General features: G+C 42.8%; 1 protein-coding gene across 1 annotated transcript in view; it reads left to right on the forward strand.

Annotated features, from left to right (window-relative positions):
* Nucleotides 1-6,123: 6,123 nt before the first annotated feature.
* The window catches only part of RIPOR2 (RHO family interacting cell polarization regulator 2), a 234,457-nt gene continuing 221,718 nt past the window's right edge, over nucleotides 6,124-18,862 (forward strand). Inside the window, exon 1 of the mRNA XM_017505228.2 lies at nucleotides 6,124-6,542. Coding sequence (XP_017360717.1) covers nucleotides 6,467-6,542 — 76 coding nt within the window. The 5' untranslated portion in view covers nucleotides 6,124-6,466. The remainder of the gene's footprint in view (nucleotides 6,543-18,862) is intronic.

An 18,862-nucleotide genomic window follows, 5' to 3' on the forward strand; every position in this document is an offset into this window, starting at 1 on the left:
GGTCTTTCACCTCCTTGGTTACATGTATCCCTAGGCATTTTACTTTTGTGTATATAGCTATCGTAAATGGGACTGCATTCCTAATTTGGGTCTCAGTTTGAACATTATTGGTATATAGAAATGCTGCCAATTTCTGTACATTGATTTGGTATCCTTAAATCTTGTTAAAATCGTTTATCAGTTCTAAACGCCTTTTGGCATGTCCTTAGGGTTTTCTGAATATAGAATCACATCACCAGCAAAGACACATAGCTTGACTTCTTTTCCTCTTTAGAAGACTTGTGTTTTCTCCGGCCTCATTGCTCTGGCTAGCACTTCCATTACTATGCTGAATAGGAGTGACGAGAGTGGGCACCCTTGTCTTATTCTGATTCTCAAGAGAAATAATTTCAGTTTTTGCCTGTTGAGTATGATGTTGGCTGGGAGTTTGTCATAGATGGCTCTTATTATTTTAAGGTATCTTCCTTCAGTGCCTAGTTTCTTGATGGTTTTTCAAAATCATGAAGGGATGTTGGATTTTATCAAAAGCTTTTTCCATGTCTATTGAGATGATCTAATGATTTTTGTTTTTAATTCTGTCTGTGGTGTTATGTATTGATTTGCTTATGTTAACCCTGCATCCCAGGAAGGAGGCCTGCTTGCTCATGATTAACTAACTCTTTTTGATGTGCTGTTGAATTTGGTTTGCTAGGTTTTTTGCTTCTTGTTTGTTTGTTTTGAGACAGGGTTTCACTCTGTTGCCCAGGCTGGAGTGCACTAATGCAGTTATGGTTCACTGCAGCCTTGAAGTCCTGGGCTCAAGTGATCCTCCCATCTCAGCCTCCTGAGTAGTTGGGACTACAGGCACAACATGCAGCCATGCCTGGCTAATTTTTGTTTTGTATTTTTTATAGATATGGGATTTCACCATGTTGGCCACGCCGGTCTTGAATTCGTGAGCTCATGCAGTCCACCTGCCTTGGCTTCCCAGAGTTCTGGGATTACAAGTATTAGCCACTATACCCAGCCAGTTTGCCAGTAGTATTTTATTGAGGATTTTTGCATCTATGTTCAGTAAGGATATTGGCCCATAGTGTTCTTTCTTCATTATGTCTTGGCCAGCTGTTTGTATCAACGTGAAGCTGACTTCATAGAATGAACTAGTGATATGGTTTGGCTGTAACCCCACGTGTCAAGGGTGGGCCAGGTGGAGATAATTGAATCAGGGCGACAGTTTCCCCTAAACTGTTCTCATGGCAGTGAATAAGTCTCATGAGATCTGATGGCTTTATAAATGGGAGTTCCCCTGAATAAGCCCCCTTGCCTCCCATCCTGTAAGATGTGCCTTTGCTTCTCCTTTGCCTCCTGCCATGATGAGGCATCCCCAGCCATGTGGAACTGTGAGTCCATTAAATATCTTTTTCTATATGCATCACCCAGTCTCAGGTATGTCTTTTTTTAGCAGCATGAGAACTGACTAATACAGCTAGGGAGGAGTCTCTTCTCCTCAATTTTTTGGAATAGTTTCAGTGGAATAGGTATCAGCTCTTCTTCATACTTCTGGTAGAATTCAGCTGTGAATCCATCTAGCCTGGAGGTTTTTTTGGTTGATAGTTTTTTAAAGTCTGATGCAATTTCAGAAGTCGATATTGTTCTATTTCAATTTCTTCCTGATTCAATCTGAAGAGATTGTGTTTCTCTAGGAATGTTTCCATTTCTTCTGGATTTTCTACTTTGTGTGCATAGATGTAGTCATAATAGTCTCTGAGGATCTTTTGTATTTCTGCTGGATTAGTTGTAATGTCACCATTGTTGTTTCTGATTGTGCTTGTTTGGATCTTCTCTTTTGTCAATCTAGCTAGTGGTCTATGAATCTTGTTTATCCTTTCAAATATCCAACTTTTGCTTTCACTGATTCTTTGTATGAATTTTGGGGTCTCAATTTCATTCAGTTCTGCTCTGATTTTAGTTATTTTTTTTCTACTAGCTTTGGAGTTAATTAGGTCATGTTCTTCTAGTTCCTTTAGATGTGATACTAGATTTTTAATTTGAGATATTTCTGACTTTTTGAGGTAGGCATCTAGTATTATAAGCTTCCTCTTAACACTGCTTTTGCTGCACCCAAAGATTGTGGTATGTTGTGTCTCTGTTTTCATTTATTTCAAATAATTTTTTGATTTCTTCCTTGATTTTGTTGTTTGCTGAAAAGTCATTCAGGAGCAAGTTGTGTAATTTCCATGTAATTGTGTGGTTTTGAGACATCTTCTTGGTATTTATTTCTATTTTTATTTCACTGTGGTCTGAGAGTATTGTGGATATCATTTTGATTTTTTTTTTAATTTATTGAGACTTGCTTTATGGCCAAGCATGTGGTTGATTTTGAAACATGTTTCATATGCAGATGAGAAGAATGTGTATTCTGTCATTAATCAGTGGAGGTTCTGTAGATGTCTGTTAGGGCCAACTGGTCAAGTATCAAGTTTAAATCTAGAATTTGTTAGTTTTCTGCCTCAAAGATCTGTCTAATGCTGCCAGTGTGTTGTTGAAGTCCTGAACTATTACTGTGTGGCTGTATGAGTCTTTTCATCAGTCTAGAAGTACATTTTTATGAGTCTGGGTGCTCCAATGTTGGGTGTGCATATATTTAGTAAAGCTTTCTTGCTGAATTGAATTCTTTATCATTGTGTAGTGCCCTTCTTTGTCTTTTTTATTGTTGTTGGTTTAAACTTTGTTTTATGTGATCACCACTGTTTCCAGTTTTCCATTTGTGTAGTAGATGTTTTCCCAACCCTTTACTTTGCACCTATGGGTGTCATTATGTGTGAAATGGGTCTCTTAAAGACAGCAGACAGATGGGTCTTGTTTTTTTTATCCAAGTTGCCGGTTTATGCCTTTTAAGTGGGGCGTTTAGGCCATTTACATTCAAGGTTAATATTGATTGACCTTACTGTGAAGCTGATATCTGATTGCTTTGTAGTTTCTATTGTGTGACTGCTTTATTGAGTCTGTTGGCTACGTACTTGAGTCGATTTTTGTGGTAGCAGGCATTGCTCTATTGTTTCCATGTTTAAAACTCTCTTAAGGATCTCTTGTAAGCTTTTCTAGTGATTAAAAAAAAAATCCCTTAGCACTTGCTTGCCTGGAAAAGATTGTATTTCTCTTTGTTTATGAAGCTTAGTTTGGTGGGATACGAAATTCTTGGTTGAAATTTTTCTTTTGGAATACTGACTACAGGTCCCCAGTCTCTCTTGTCTTGTAAGGTTTTTTTCTGAAACATCTATTGTTAGCCCGATGGTGTTCCTTTAATATGTCATCTGTCCTTTTTCTCTAACTGTCTTCAACATTTTTTCTTTAGCATTGACCCTGGACAGCCTGGTGACTGCATTCCTCAGGGATGTTCATTTTGTATAGTAACTCACAGGTGTTCTCTGGATTTTTTTGTATCTGGATGTCTACCTCTCTAGCAAGATTAGGAAAATTTTCTTGCATTTTCCCATCAAACATATTTTCGAGGGTGTTTATTTTTTTCTCCTTCTCTCCCAGGAATGCCAATAATTCATAAGTTTGGTTGCTTTATATAATCATTTTTGAAGACTTATTCATTTTTTTAAATTATTTTTCCTTAATTTTTGTCTGATTGTGTTAGTTCAAAAGACTAGTCTTTAAGCTCTGAATTGTTTTCTTCTGCTTGGTCCAGTCTACCAAATATAGTTTTCTCATGCTGCATTTGCCATTCTAGGGAATTGTGCTCAGTGTCAACAGTCACGAAGACCTCATTGGCTGCCTTACGTAGATTTTGTCTTAATTTTGGTCTCTACCTTCCCCCCTAATTCAGAAAATGAGTCTTGGGGAGCTGGCACATTGTAAGGGATCAAGATCCACAAGCAATTGCTTATATTCAACAGTAATTATGGGGAATGCCCCACATAACCTGCAATTGCCAGTTGATGTAACGGCACAGAGCAATGGTCCCTCAAGTGAACAAAGACACTCGGGAAATACTTTTATGGAATATAAAGGCCTTTACAAGCTGGAAAAGGCAAGGAACAGACCCTCCCCCAGAGCCTCCAGAAAGAATGCAGCTCTGCCTATATGCTGGCTTTCACCCCGTAAGATCCATTTCAGACTCTGACTTTCAGAACCAAAAGATAATAAATCTGTGTTGTTCTAAGCCTTTAAATTTGTGATAATTTGTTATAGCAGCAGTAGGAAACGAATACACAGGACTTCTGATATAAAGTGTCCCAGAACCCCTCATACTGCAGATAAGGAAACAGAGGCCCAGGGAATTTGCCAACTGTCATGAAGTTGCATGGCTAGTTAGTAATAACTGCTGAAAACATTGAGAAATTCTTCTATGCTAAACACAGTTCTTAGTCCTTAGCATGTATTTACTCATGAAGTCATCAGTGTAACCCTAAGGCAGCAGCCCTCATTCTTATCCCCATTTTACAGATTAGGAGACTGAGGCATAGGATGTCAATGTCATGAAGACACTAAATAGGCTGCTAAGAGCTTGCACCCAGGCATTTCTGCTCTGGAATGTACTCTCTTTACCACCAGACACAGGGACAGAAGAGGAGCCTGAGCTCTTGGATGCCAGTCCAATACCCCACCAATTCCTAAAGGGTTACTTGATTTCATACCGTCTTGAAACTCTGAAATCTGTAGATCATTCCCATTTTAACTGAAGCAAACAAGACACCGAGACGAAGAGACGTGCCTAAAGCACTCATCTGGTCAGCTGCAATTACAAGCCTCGACTCCCATCTCTCCGCAGTTTCCCCCAGTTCCTCTGCTTGCGGCACCACGAGAGACGCAAAAGATAGATGACGGAGTTTCTGCCGTCAGCAAGTTTATGGGTTATCTTGGGCTAAATTTGGTAACTTGGGTGTCACTTTTTTCAGTGTCATCTTCAGGGCAAGACTACTCCTGAGGCCTTGAAAAATAACTTTCTGTTCTCTGGAGCAATCTGACATTGCACAGAGGAAAAGCCTGAAACAAAATAAGTAGTCAATGTCCTGAGCTTTCCCTGCCAGGGGCAGCTTCATAATGTCCACGTAAGAGAGGCTTCAGCACAGCCACATGTTTGGAAGACGCTGGAGCACCTAAGGCTTGTATTATAGCCAACATAATGTATTTAGAGTGTATTTTTACATGGGGAAGTTTGAGGACGAGCTAACGGAAATTTGGGGGGCTGACTAAAACTGCCCCAAACCACCCCTTGATGTCCCAGTTCCCCATGTAAACCCCTGTACGTTGCAGCTCAGAAAGAGGAATATACAGTTCTTACCACCAAGAAGCTTACTATTCAAATGTGGGAAATTTTTTTTCTTTTCTCTTTAGACAGGATCTTGCTCTGTTGGCCAGGCTGGAGAGCAATAGTGCAAGCTAGCTCACTGCAACCTTGAACTCTGGCCTCAGGAGTTCCTCCTGCCTCAGCCACCTGAGTAGCTGGGACTCAGACACACATCATGACCAACTAATTTAAATTTTTTGGTAGAGATAGGGTCCACTGTGTTGCCCTGGCCTCAAGTGATCCTCCTACCTCAGCCTCCCAAAGTGCTGGCATTACAGGTGTGAGCTACCTCGGCCAGCCTGGATGTATGCCTTGAAAGAAACCATAGAACACACAAAAGGCCTAACAAATTCAGGCAGTGCAGACGCAGACGTGGGCCAGCCGCAGGTGACAGATATGTGGAGGACAGCCGTATGTCTGTGGCTTCAGAAAAGCCTCATGGAAAAGTAAGGTTTTGAAGTGTGAATAGGTAGGCGGGGGGGCAAGTGTGATCATAGGTGGAGAAAAACAATGGGTGAGAAAATTCAAATAGACATACTTGAAAACAGTGCATTGGGCAGACTAACTGGTGAAAAGGAAGGTATGTGCAGGAAATCACTTGTGTTAGTTATCACCGAATCATTCTTTCATTCAACAAATATTTACTGCTCACTTACCAGACACTAATCTAGGTACCAGAGGCCCAGCAGTAAATAAATAATGCACCCCAAAATGTAAGGGGTGCCGCTGTGATTCAGCTCTGGCAGCAAAGCTCTGCTCTTCATTTCTGCCTGCAGAGAGGGATTCCCATTTCAGGCCATGCCTCCGAGCATTCAGACGCACCTGCCTCCCCCGGCCATCGCCCGGCTCCTCTGACGTGAGGGCAGACACAGGAGCCCAGGGATCGTCTCTGCTCGAATAAATTACCGCCCCATCATCTTCATGCATAAAACATGGCACGGGAGGCCAGGGCAGCCCAGCACAGCAGCTGCCTTCGGGCCAGTCGGGAGTTAAGGGAAGGAAAGGCAAGGCAAGTTACAAGATAAAAGAAGTCAACGGAAACCTCAAATACTTTAAAAAAAAAAAAAAAAAAAAAGAGGTTTACGTTTTCTTTTTCATTTTTATACGTCTGGACTTAACTTCCGGGATCGCTGCAAGACCCTTCTGTCCCTTTGCCATGAGCAGGTTTTAGGCCGCTCTCTGGGGACCATGGTGTTACCTTCGCGATTACACTGGATCAGAAACAGGCCATGGAGGGACAGGATCCGGAGGCGGCAGCTCAACCGTGAGTGCCCGGCGGGTGTTGCCACCCTCTGCCTTTGTTCTCCACACTTGCCCGCTGTGCGCCCGTGTCTTGCGCCCTGCAGATCTTCCCCTGTCCTTCCCTCTTCTGTCTTCCCCCTGCCTGTGCTCCCTTTCCCAGGAGACTTTCGTATTTTCTCCCCTCTCTCCTCTTTCTCTCCCAGCCCTATCCTAATTACACGTAACTGGATCCATTTTGTCTCGAGTGGTGAGCAAGACAGGGCCACAGGGCCTCTTTACTTCTCCATCTGGATGGAAAACACAAATAAATATTTCTGTGGGTTGAGGGGTCATGTGGATTGGAATTTTTGTTTATTAGAGTGGGGAAAAAATGGAGCATCTGAATCAAACAGGTTATGAGCCGTGTAGCTGGATGAGGTGAAAGTCAAGGACCAGTGAGTCATATTTCCTTTAAAGGACCCAGTTATATGCTTCTTAGATTATCAAACTCACAGCTGAGTAGACAGGAACTCTAACTGAAAGGGAGTTTTTAGCGCTGGAGTAATCTGAGACTGACAAAGAGTTCCAAATGTATGCCAAGACCATTTCCCGTGAACAAGTGACAAACTTGTGTGTGTCTGTTTCTGGAGATGTTTATGTATCTCAGACGTTGCAAATTCAAATGGCTGTAGGAGCTGCCAAGATGAATGAGTGAAAGGGGTCTGTTTTCACAGGGATAAGGAAGGTTCACTTTCTTCCTTTTAGAAAGAAAAGTGATAGTGAAACCATGATGATAAATTACAGCTGACGTTTGGCCTCGGTATGAGGAAGCAATAGGGAGCCGTGGAGAGTGCAGCAAGTGGGCAAATGTGTCCCGTCACAGTGGGGCACCCGCCATCAATGCCATCAGAAGGTTTCCATGAGGAATGGGGTACAGGGTGAAAGATTTTCCAATTTTTCAAAAAAAGCAAGAAATACTGACTTCTATGTGAAAGCTCTCAAATTTACATGCTGGCAATTTATTCTTTGAATTTTAAATGTATAATACCAGTGTCCTGAGGCAACATGTGACAAGCCCTGGTTTATGTGCTAGGTGCTCTTCTCATTAGAAGTCCATCACACAGGCCAGGTGCGGTGGCTCACCCCTGTAATCCCAGCTCTTTGGGAGGCCGAGGTGAACAGATTACCCGAGGTCAGGAGTTCAAGACCAGGCTGAAGAATATGGTAAAGCCCTGCCTCTACTAAAAATACAAAAATTAGCCGGATGTGGTGGCGGGCACCTGTAATCCCAGCTACTTGACAGGCTGAGGCTGGAGAATCGCTTGAACCCAGGAGGCAGAGGTTGCAGTGAGCAGAGATCACACCACTGCACTCCAGCCTGGTCAACAAGAGCAAAACTCCAACTCAAAAATTAAAAAAAGAAGCTCATCACACAGTGTTCTTTATGCCTAGTTATAGGTTGGCAACGCCTCCTTATGTGTTAAAACCTCCTGGTATAGACAGTTACATTAAGATGAATGAGTGGTTTAGGAACATGTGTCCAACATAGTCACGGTCTACTAGTTTAGGAGACAAGCTGGGCTGGTTGGATTCCAAATGACAATTCAAAGACAAGGAAGTAACCTGCACTAAGCAGAATACTTCTTTTTCTTTGAAATAACTGAAGAAGCTGTCAGTAACTTTCTCAGGGCCTTTACCTTCTTGAGCATGTTTCTTTTACTTGTGCCTACCTGAAACTACAGTTTTTGTGAAACCTCATTCTCTATCTATATGAAAATAGCTGTGATCCTACATTTTTAATACAATGCCTCCGTGGTGGAATGTGTCACTGAGAAAGGCTGGATTACACATCTGCATGGTTTCACTAGTACGGATGAGAAGTCGACCTCCACTCTTAAAACAAGAACTATACGCGAACAGCCTGCTTTACCACAGAGATTTACTTAAATGTTGAGACTAACATCTGAATACTGCACTGATTTCTGCACAGTTTTCGTACAAAATGATATCTTAATCGATGTTGAATGTAAGCTCGATATTAAGCAGGCTGGTGCTGACCTCTTTGGCATAGTGTCTAAGGAAGGAATTCTGACATTCTTCCAGGTTGGTCAAGAGCCCTGCTGCATGAGAGTCGGTGTGACTTAGAAATAGGAACAGGATCAAGTGACATCTTTGGAGGGGTGCTTTTTCCAACTCACAAAAGATCTGTGCGTGTTTACAGGCAGCAAATTAGAGAAAGTGGAAAGGAAGAAAGAGCAAAGACATCTGCAAGGGAAGGAAGCTTATTACTGCAAACAACAGCCTGCAAGGCTGGCCCTCAACAATATTTTGCAACTGCTAAAATCTGCTTTGATAATGTTTCCTGTCTTCTTTCTCTGAAGCTTTTCTCATAGGTCAGCAATCCCTTCAGCTTGAGGACTCAAGTTTTATAACCCACTGGGGTTATTCTGCCATTAAGAAAAATAAGTTAGTAAACCCCTTCCCTTTAAATACACAGAGGGACCTTGAATGGCAATAGGAGGGACATGTGCTACCTCTCTCCATTTCCACGCCTGTGCAGACATTGTTAACCACAGCTCTCTTTTTCTCCCAAGGAAACCAGGCTCTGGCTTGGAATCCTTTCCAATCCAGTACCTTAGGCTGCCATGTCTAATCAATTAGAATTGCCTCATTGTTTGAAATTTATATTTGCTTTCCAGTGCTTTGTAACACTTACCACAAGTTTATTGTCTTACAACAACATACTTTTTTTTAATCTTATAACTTCCATGGGCATGAATTAGCTGGATTCTCTACTCAGGGTCTCCCAAGGCTGCCATCAAGGTATCCTCTGAGGCTGCAATCTCATCTGAGGCTCAGGGTCTTTTTCCAAGCTCAATGGTTGTGGACAGAATTTAGTTCCTTGCAGTTGTAGGCCCAAGGCCTTCAGCAACTAAAGGCCACCCACTGTTCCCTGCCACATGACCCTCTCCACAACATGGCAGTTTGCTTCCTCCAGGCCAGCAAGGATCTTTTGCTGCTTATAGGCTCTTATGTAAAGGGCTCACCTGATTAGGTCAGCCCATCCAGGATAATCTCTTTTTTGATTAGTTAAAAATGGACTGATCAAAGACTTTAATTATATTTGCAAAATCTCTCAGCTTTGCCATATAACCTAATCTAATCACAGAAGTAAAATCTCATCATATTTATACCTAAGGGGAGAAAATTACACAGGGCCTGTATGCTGGGGACAAGAATCATGTGGCCATCTTCAAATTCTGCTTACTACAAAACCTAATTGTCATCTTTGCAATAGAACTTGGATTTTGAGCTAATGGAAAGTTTTGGGTTTTGGGGTTGTTTTGTTTGTTTGCTCATTTGTTTTCGTTTTACTTTTTATTATGAAAATTTTCATTCAGTAAAGTTGAGAAAATAGTATAATGAATCCCATATAGAATCCCATATATCCATCAACTAAATTGAACCATTGTTAACATTTTGCCATATTTACTTAATCTGCATTCCAGTTGAAACATTTAAAAATAAATCGGACATTATGACATCTCTACACTAAATATTTTAGTAAGAGCTTCTCTAAAAAATAAGGACATTTTCTACATAACTGCCTAATAAAATGACAATAATCCCCACATGTTATTTAATACCCGGACCATATTCAAATCTCCCAGAACCAATCTGTAATATGCTCTGCATGCTCATCACCCTTAGCAAAATACCTGGCCCTCATCTACTCAATAACCATTTGGGGTCCATCAAAACCAAACTTAAAGCAATGCATCTCAAAGTCCATCTCCCCTATGCCTTCCTCACTTCGGTCTTTCACCCCAGAATCTGTAATGAAATATTTAGATTATTTTCTTTTCTAGTCCATAGCAGTAGAATAAAAACAAATAATCAAAGCAAGGTATGAGAACAGTACTGTGTTACCCTTCTTAGGAATATCTGAATTTTAAAAGAGGCCAAAGATTACTGCAAAGACACACATGTGTGATGCTGAGCAGACATTTGGGAGGAGGGCCTATCTGGTGCCCCGGAAACCTGTGAAGCTGCTTACCTGTGACCTGCCCAGGTAAAGAGGAGTTCAGACAGAGCAATAGCTCCGTGGGTGCCTGGGCCTCCTGCATGACGACAGCAGGGCCGGGGCAGGGCATGGGAAGGAGAGGCAGGCACGGATAACTGGGTGCCCCGTGAGTCCTCCTCCCCTTCGGTCTGCACAGTTGGGGGTAGGGGGCTTTAAGGAAAGAAACCCTGGAAAGTACACAAGCTTTGACGACCGGGAGATGTGGCTTCAAGTCTTACTTCAACAGCTTCTAACCTGTTGGCCTGGGCGCGATTTATTCCACCTCCCCGAGTGTCCTCCTCAACCTTAAATGGTTATTACAGTGACATCACATTTGTTACTGAGGGGATTAAGAGACATGAAATGTCAGGTGCCTAGCACGGTGCCTGGCAATGTAGCTTATCGGGAACTGAGGGCCTGCAAATGGCAACAGTGGCATTTGAGGCAGTATGACGGGCTTACCATTGCCACCTCCGGAATGTTTCCCAAAATAACAGGATCAACATCATGCTGGAGAAGACATCCCCGTTTCCTCAGCCAGGCACCCCACCCTCACACTCAGCTGGCTGGCACCACACCACACAGGAGGCAACACAGACGCACCCAGGAAAAAACCAATCTACGCCATAGGGGTGGGACTCCTGTTCTTCTGGGAAAACAGAGTGTTTGCCCCCACAGAGGACTTCCAGGTGTTTTCAGTACAAGTAGATGCAACCAGATGGCAGAGCCCATGTGGAATTATTGTTTCACCTCTTTAAAAAGTTGAACTCTCGCCTGGTGTGGTGGCTTATGCCTGTAATACCAGTGCTTTGGGAGGCCAAGGTAGAAGGATCACTTTGGGAGGCCAAGGCCAGGAATTAGAGACCAGCCTGGCAACATAGCAAGATCCCATCTCTAGAAACCTTTTTTTTTTTTTTTTAATTAATGAGCATGGCGGTATGTGCCTGTAATCCCAGCTACTCAGGAGGCTGAGGCAGGAGGATTGATTGAGCGCATCAGTTGGAGGTTACACTGATCTGTGATCATGCCACTGCACTCCAGCTTAGTTGACAAAGCAAATGCTGTCTCAAAAAAGAAAACCAGCTGAACTCTGTTAGGTAGAGCTCTGATGGAGGGGGCTGCTGGTTAGCACTTTTTGTGGACTCCAATCAAAGGAATGGAAATGAGTTTTCTCTATCCCACTGAAAAGACAACAGTGACAAAGCTGACACATACTTGAGATTAGGGAATCTGCTGTCTCAAAGATACCACTGGTGACTATCTCCCAGTGTGAATGGGACTTAAATGTCTTGTTTCACTTCCTTGGCCGTTTTCCTGACTCAGTTTGATGGCATTCTTAATTGTGACTGGGCAAGGGGACCTGGTCAGGCAGCAGTCTGACTGCCACAGACCACGCGCTGGACCGTTTCGGGCTGTGGGTTTAACTTTGAAGGAGAGCTCTCCTGTCTGCCGCTATTCTGGGCTGACAATTCTATGCAAGGAGGTAAGAACCTAGCTGGCTACTCCTCACTGCATGTGCAGCTCTGGAAGCCACTCTGATTCACAGAAAAGCTCTTAGATTTTCTTCTAAATACCTCTGTCTTCAAATGAGAAGCTAAGGCCAAGATCTCAGGGAGACAGAGGGGCCTGGAATAGGAAGAATATGCGGGCAGCTTTCCCAGAGTCCTCCAGCTGCATAAGGCCACCCACTCTGCAGATGGCCCTGGCCTGCAGAGAGATCCAGCGTCAATTTACAGAGCAGCCCAGCTTCCTATCGGCTTTCTGTCCTGGCTTACCTGTTAGCTGGCAAGGGTCAGGCCTTGACGGCACTCATGTTTCTCCCCGGGTCTCCTCCCCTCTGGGATTTTGTACGGGCATGGGGAAGCACTATGGTTGCTAGACCACAGCACTATGTCCTAGACCACAGCAGAAACTGTGTTGCTGCCTTTCCCAACTCGTTGATTTGGTCTCTTGGTGCTATTCTGACCATCGGAATTGCTACTGACTGACAAGTCCTTTGTGCTGCGATTTTAGCCTTCAGACTGGACTTCACTGCTCTGAAGCAGAGAAGAATGTACCAGGCAAATTCCTCTCTTGGTTTCTGTTTCCATTAAGCTATAAGCTTAAAGATTTGAGAGGAGGTCAGTGAGGGGGTTACCCTAAGTATAAAACAGAGAGAAGCCTTTTGGAATATTCTGTGTAATTCATAGGTCACATATTTTCCTGGGTTTCAGTCTAGACACCTGCTAAATTTGCCCACTAACAGCCAGCTGGGCCCCACAAGGCCTGGGCTTCTCCCCAGTCCTGAATCTTGTTTACCAACAGATCTGCCAATTACAGAGAATGATACTGCATTTTGTTTTAGGAACCCTAGTGTTTATACTGACATAAAAGTTATTTACATGCCTTCAAACATGGTGTTACCTATTTTCTCATCATTCAGAAGACTAATTGCTTCTGTAGAAGGCTTACCCTCCTCCTTCCTGCCTGAATGATTAAATCCATGGGTACAATTGCCAAATGTCCAATTCCAGTTTATACTGTCAAGGAAGAAAAACGATGGGAAACTGGAGAATGGAAGGTACTTTGAATAACTCAATTCCGTTGCTTGAGAAAGTGCTCTCTTTGTACGTACATGATCTGGACAGATGTCTTAGCTGTCTCCAGCCAAAGATGGACAAAAGAGAGGGTGTGGAGGGAAAAGGAAAGGAGAGGAGGCCGCAGCAAATATAAAGACAACTAACAAACCTAAAAAAGAAAATGAAAACAGCAGGGGAATAGAGAACTCAAAGCCTCGATGGGTTCTGAAGTCTGTAATTCTCAGGTGGTTTGTTTGGTGAGGGATCTAAAGAGTCCTCAAGTTAATCACTGGAATGATAACTTGGTCTCTGGTTGGTAGCAAAAAATTACCAGAAAAGCCAATTTTCCCAGAAGCATTAAGCTAGTGTATGAAGTTGGGGGTAAGGAGGATCTTAGGGAATGAAAAGCATCTCGAAAGATGTTACCCTAGATTCAACCCACATAGGACCACCAGGTTTTCCTCTGAAATAGCAAGATCCAAGACATTGTTTCGCTGCATAACAGTATGTTAACTACATGCACACACCTTGCCCCTCCTGCCCTCCTCCTACAGTTGTCCAAACTTTGAGCTTGGGCAGTAGCATCAAAAAGTAAGTCTTGATTTTGTTTTCATCTGATACAAAGCCAACATGCCCATGTTGTATAAAAATCAAACAATACAGAAACATACAACAGAGAAAAAGTCACCTAGAATTCCCGGCCCTGACCCTGTACAGCATAGCACTCCCATTTCTTTTGTAAAATATAACATATAAATCTATTTTTGTATAGTTTTTGTTTTAAAACATTATCCATTCTCTACACATTCAAAAATAAAATTAAATAAACAGGTATGAGAAAAAATGCAAATTGAACGCAAACAGAAACCAATTAACTGTATTTCGAATGAATAGCACAACTACAAGGAAGAAAAAGAAATGAATTAATCCAAGTAACATTTGAACACAATACTTGTGCTAAATATTCTCAGTTAAAAACCAAAAAAAAAAAAAAAAANCAAAAAAAAAAAAAAAAAAAGTAATAAAAATAATCTTAAACTCCGTTTAGCAGATTTGCTTTTTGTAGACCACAATTATAACAATTCTAAAACTATTTTGTATATTGTAGAACTAAGCAAACAAGTACCGAATGACGTAGTGGGAGCCAGAGTTCTCGCTGTGGGAGAAGGCAGGTAACAAATATAAAATGAGTGAAGACAAAAAAGAATCCTGTTTGTTGCAGTGGAATTAGAATAATCTAGATTGACAGACAGTTATTTCCTAGCTCTGTCCACTCAAAGGACCTAGAAGCAGTAATGCCCGATAGCAATGAGCAACCCAGTACCCAGATCTTGATTTTTAAATGTCACTCACACCAAAAGAAATGAGGGCTGCCCGGAAAAATGCTGATTCTAGGGCTGGAGCAGTTAAAGCACATGATGAGCCTGAAACATCTTGTGCCAGAAAATAAAGAAGTGTTCAAAAAATTAAGGGAATCTGTCAAAAGGATTTGGGAGCTGCCTTGGAGGGGCTTCTACTGGCAAAACTGGGACAATGTGAGCATCAAATAAGCAATGATGGTGATAGATTATAGCCCATTAAGTTAAATAATTATTTTAAACATTAAAAATAAGAGCTAAAACCCTAAAACTTTTTTTTTTTTTGACATGGGGTCTCATTGCGTCAGCCAGGGGTGTGGAGCCTCACTGCAGCCTTGAACCCCTGGGCTCAAGTCATCTTCCCACCTCAGCCTCCCAGGTAGCTGGGACCACATGCATGTGCCACCAGGCCCAGCTAATTTTTAATTTTTTGTAGAGACAAAGTCTCGCTATGTTGCCCAGTCTGGTCTTGAACTTGTAGGATCAAGCAATTTTCCCATCTTGGCATCCCAAAGTGTTGAGCTAAGTATATTTTTTAATGAGATCATAATAATACCATGTTCTACAACTTACTGTTTCATTTTGCAACATAACTTGGGTAACTTTTTATGTGCATAAATAGCAATAAATTTCTTCAGACAGGATCTGTATACCAAAATCCAAATGAAAGCTTGTAGAGTTTGGGGCACTTTAGGTGTAACTAATCTGATTCACTTAAATATTTTAAAATGATTCTAATTGTAAAGCGGATTGTACTGGGTGCGAACTGAACTGTCTGTGTACTTACTTATGGAGACCGACGTCTGTGACTCTGCAGCCACGCTGTGTTGCCCTCTCTGTTTCCAGATGGAAACTGGGCTATTCCAAAGGTCAGGGTAATCGGGAGAAGGTATGCGTATCTATTTTCAAAAAAACTATCCCTCACACACCCTTTGAAGGGGAGATCTTTTCATCCTCCACCAAACAGAGGGTGATTTGGAAACAGGACCATTTCCAGTCCCCTCAAGGGCTGGCTCCTGGGGTGCCTGGTTTCTGAGGCATCAGAGAGGTTCTTATGCTTGGGAGCAGATGTCTTAGCACTTATCTCCATTACAGGGTGGGATGAAAAGAGGCACCAAAGCCTGAGCCTGCAGAAAGAACCAGGCTCTATCAGGAAAAACAGTCTGAGATACTTGGCAACACTTTGAATTGCTGCTGCCCAAAGCTTGTTCCCTGAGGTTCGTTACAAATTGAGTGAAATTAATCCAGTCCTTCAATTTTCAAGCAAGTAAAAAAAAACACCATAAAGGATTTGCTTGCTGATAACTGTATCAAAGGGAAGACAGTAAATTCACGTAAGTGAGTCAGCACAGAACCCCAAGAGCTCTTCCCCTCTGGACCAAGCGGAAACTTTACTCCTGTTAGCATGGTTTGAAGGGGAGAGGGAGAATACTCTTGAACTCAGCAGAGAATATGAAAGCAAGTGTGAGGGTCTACAAGCAACCCTCTAAATGGTATACATGGTGAAGAAAATGCATTAGATGTATTTTAAACTGTTTACCAACATTTTCTTATTAATACGTTTCATATAAAGTTGAAATAATCATACAGTGAATATCCATATAACTACCACCTACATTCTAGCATTAATAATCTACTGTACTTGATTTATCGCATACCTCACCATATATCTATGAATCCTCTGATAAATCTTATTTTTAATACTTCATAAATAACTCGCAAACATCTGTATACCTTATTCTAAACACTCCAACATATAAATCGTCAATCTTTGTTAATGTCATGTTTAGTGAGGTGTAATTACACAGAGTGCAGTGGACTTTTTAGTGTGCAGTCCTATGAGTCCTGACACCTACACACCTGTAGTCATGTAACCACCACAGCAAAGAAGACACAGAAGAGTTCCATCGCCCCAGACAATCCTTCAGGCCCCTTTGGAGTCAGTCCCTTTCCCCAGCCCTTGTCAACCAGTGATCTGTTTTCTGTTCTTATCGTTTTGGCTTTTCCAGAATATCTCATAAGCCGGGTGCTGTGGCATATGCCTGTAGTCCCAGTTACTCGGGAGGATGGCTTGAGCCCAGGAGTTCTGGAGTCGAGTGTGCCCTCCTGATCAGGTGTCTGCAGTAAGTTTAGCAACAATGTGGTGACCTCCTGGGAGCGAGGGACCACCAGGTAGCCTGAGGAGGGGTGACCTAGCCTAGGTCAAAAAACAGAGCAGGTACAACTCCTGTGCTGATCAGTAGTGCAGTCGTGCTTGTGAATACCCACTGAATTCCAGCATGGGTAAGCGCAGGAGCAAGGTCTCATCTCTTTAAAAAAAAAAAAAAAAAAAACCAGAATATATCATAAATGGAATCCTACAGTATGTAGCCTTTTGAGTCTTGCTTCTTTCACTTAACGTGATACATCTGAGAGTCCTGCATCATGTTGCATGCACATTTATTCCTCTTCCTTGCTGAGTAGTATCCCATTATTGGATGTGTTCTTATATAGTATAATTATCTACAAGTGGTAAGATCTCTAATCACCGAAAAGCATGAGTAAACATGATCATCAGAGCGGACAGCCCCGAGTTCGGGGGCATTCCAATTCTATCCACAGCTCTCGTTCTCTCTCAGGGGAAGCTCTGAGCAAACAAGGGACTCTGAACCCTCTGAGTCCCCCTCTACCTCATCTGTACCCTGAGAGTATCATCAGTGGCAACTACGCAGGGATAGTTTATTCAGTCAGCAGATGATTATAATTCAGAATGTACGGGGCCCATTGTCAACCCTACATTTTTTTTCTTTGACACTGTATATGATTACACAACCTGTACACAAAACAGAGCCCTCTCCCCCAGTTTAAGACCTGGACCCAGGCTGACACAGAAGAACAAGGAGGTGAGAGACACTACAGTGAAGGCGCTAAAGGTTCTGTGAAGCCAAGACCCAGTTGTGGAGGAACCAGAGTCCCGCAAGGTTGGAGGCGCTTTCTGGCTTTCCTGCTTCCCCCACTCCAATCTTGAGTTAAAAGTCTGTGTTTTCAGTCTAAAGCAATAACATCCCGCACATGGCAGGAAAAGAATGAAAGAATTTCTTGATCTCTTAAGAAAACCGTATAGCTTAACTTCATGTTTTTAACCCAGCTTTCAACTGAGTAGTCCAGACATTCTTATAATTCCCTCAAAGGAGAAAAAAATATCAATTTTCTTCTAGTTCCCGGCAGCAGTTAAAAAATGAAGATGTCTGGTTTTTAGGATGAGAAGCATAATCTTCAGGGCAAGGTTACGTGTTTTTTTCCTTCATCCTCGCTCCCAATGCTGTCTGTTTCTGTATGGCCTGAGAAGGTGGTGTGGGGCACGGAGGGGCCCAGCTCAGGGTAGGGGACTTGTTTCCTGGTCTTGCCCTGCTCATCTGGGAGGCAGCAGTCAGAGCACTCACCCTCTCAGCACAGCCCAGACAGGAACATTCCTTTGTGTCCAGGCCAGAAGATTTTCTTGGTTTCCTATCCACCGCTTTTCTCATTTCTTTCTTTCTTTTAGACGAAGTCTCACTTTGTTACTAAGCTGGAGTGCAGTGGTGCGATCTTGGCTCACTGCAACCTCCACCTCCTAGGTTCAAGCGATTCTCCTGCCTCAGCCTCCCGAGAAGCTGAGACTACAGGCACGTGCCACCATGCCCAGCTAATTTTTGTTTTTTAGTAGAGACGGGGTTTCACTATGTTGGCCAGTCTGGTCTCGAACTCCTGACCTTGTGATCCACCCACCTCAGCCCCTCAAAGTGCTGGGGTTACAGGGATGAGGCACCGCGCCCGGCCTCGTTACTTTATTGAGAGCAACATCTCCCAGTACTCTGCCACCTCCAGTTGCACTCATCAGTGGTGTTTCCTCTCAGTCCTGGACAGAGCTGGGTTCTCAGGGCCTTTCCTTATCTCATCTCACATCAAACCAAATCCACTCCTGCCCATACTTCCTCACCCTACTGTGGACCAGATGAAGGGCCCTAATGTGCCGACCTGATAAAATTGATTAAAACTTCGTATTCTTAGGGGTGGGAGTGATTTCACACACATGATCTCATCAGACACTCACAACTACCCTGGGAAGCTAGAAGGATCTGTACTATCCCTGCCCCCTAATTTTTCTCTTGTATGGAAACTGAAGCTTAGAGAGAAAGGAGTAAGACAGGGCCTCTGTCATTTATGGGGGGCAGTGTTCTTAGGTATTGTGCCAGCTCCTCTATTGGGCACTATTTCACTCAATCCTCAGTCCAGCTCTATGAGGTTGGTAATAGTATCCATTTTGCAAGTGAGGAGGCCAAAGCTCAGAGAAGTTAAAGGATGTATTAAAAATCACAGGCCAGGGGCCGGGCGCGGTGGCCCACGCCTGTAATCCCAGCACTTT

This window comes from Cebus imitator, unplaced genomic scaffold, assembly GCF_001604975.1.
Source record: "Cebus imitator isolate Cc_AM_T3 unplaced genomic scaffold, Cebus_imitator-1.0 Scaffold335, whole genome shotgun sequence".
Classification (NCBI taxonomy): domain Eukaryota; kingdom Metazoa; phylum Chordata; class Mammalia; order Primates; family Cebidae; genus Cebus; species Cebus imitator.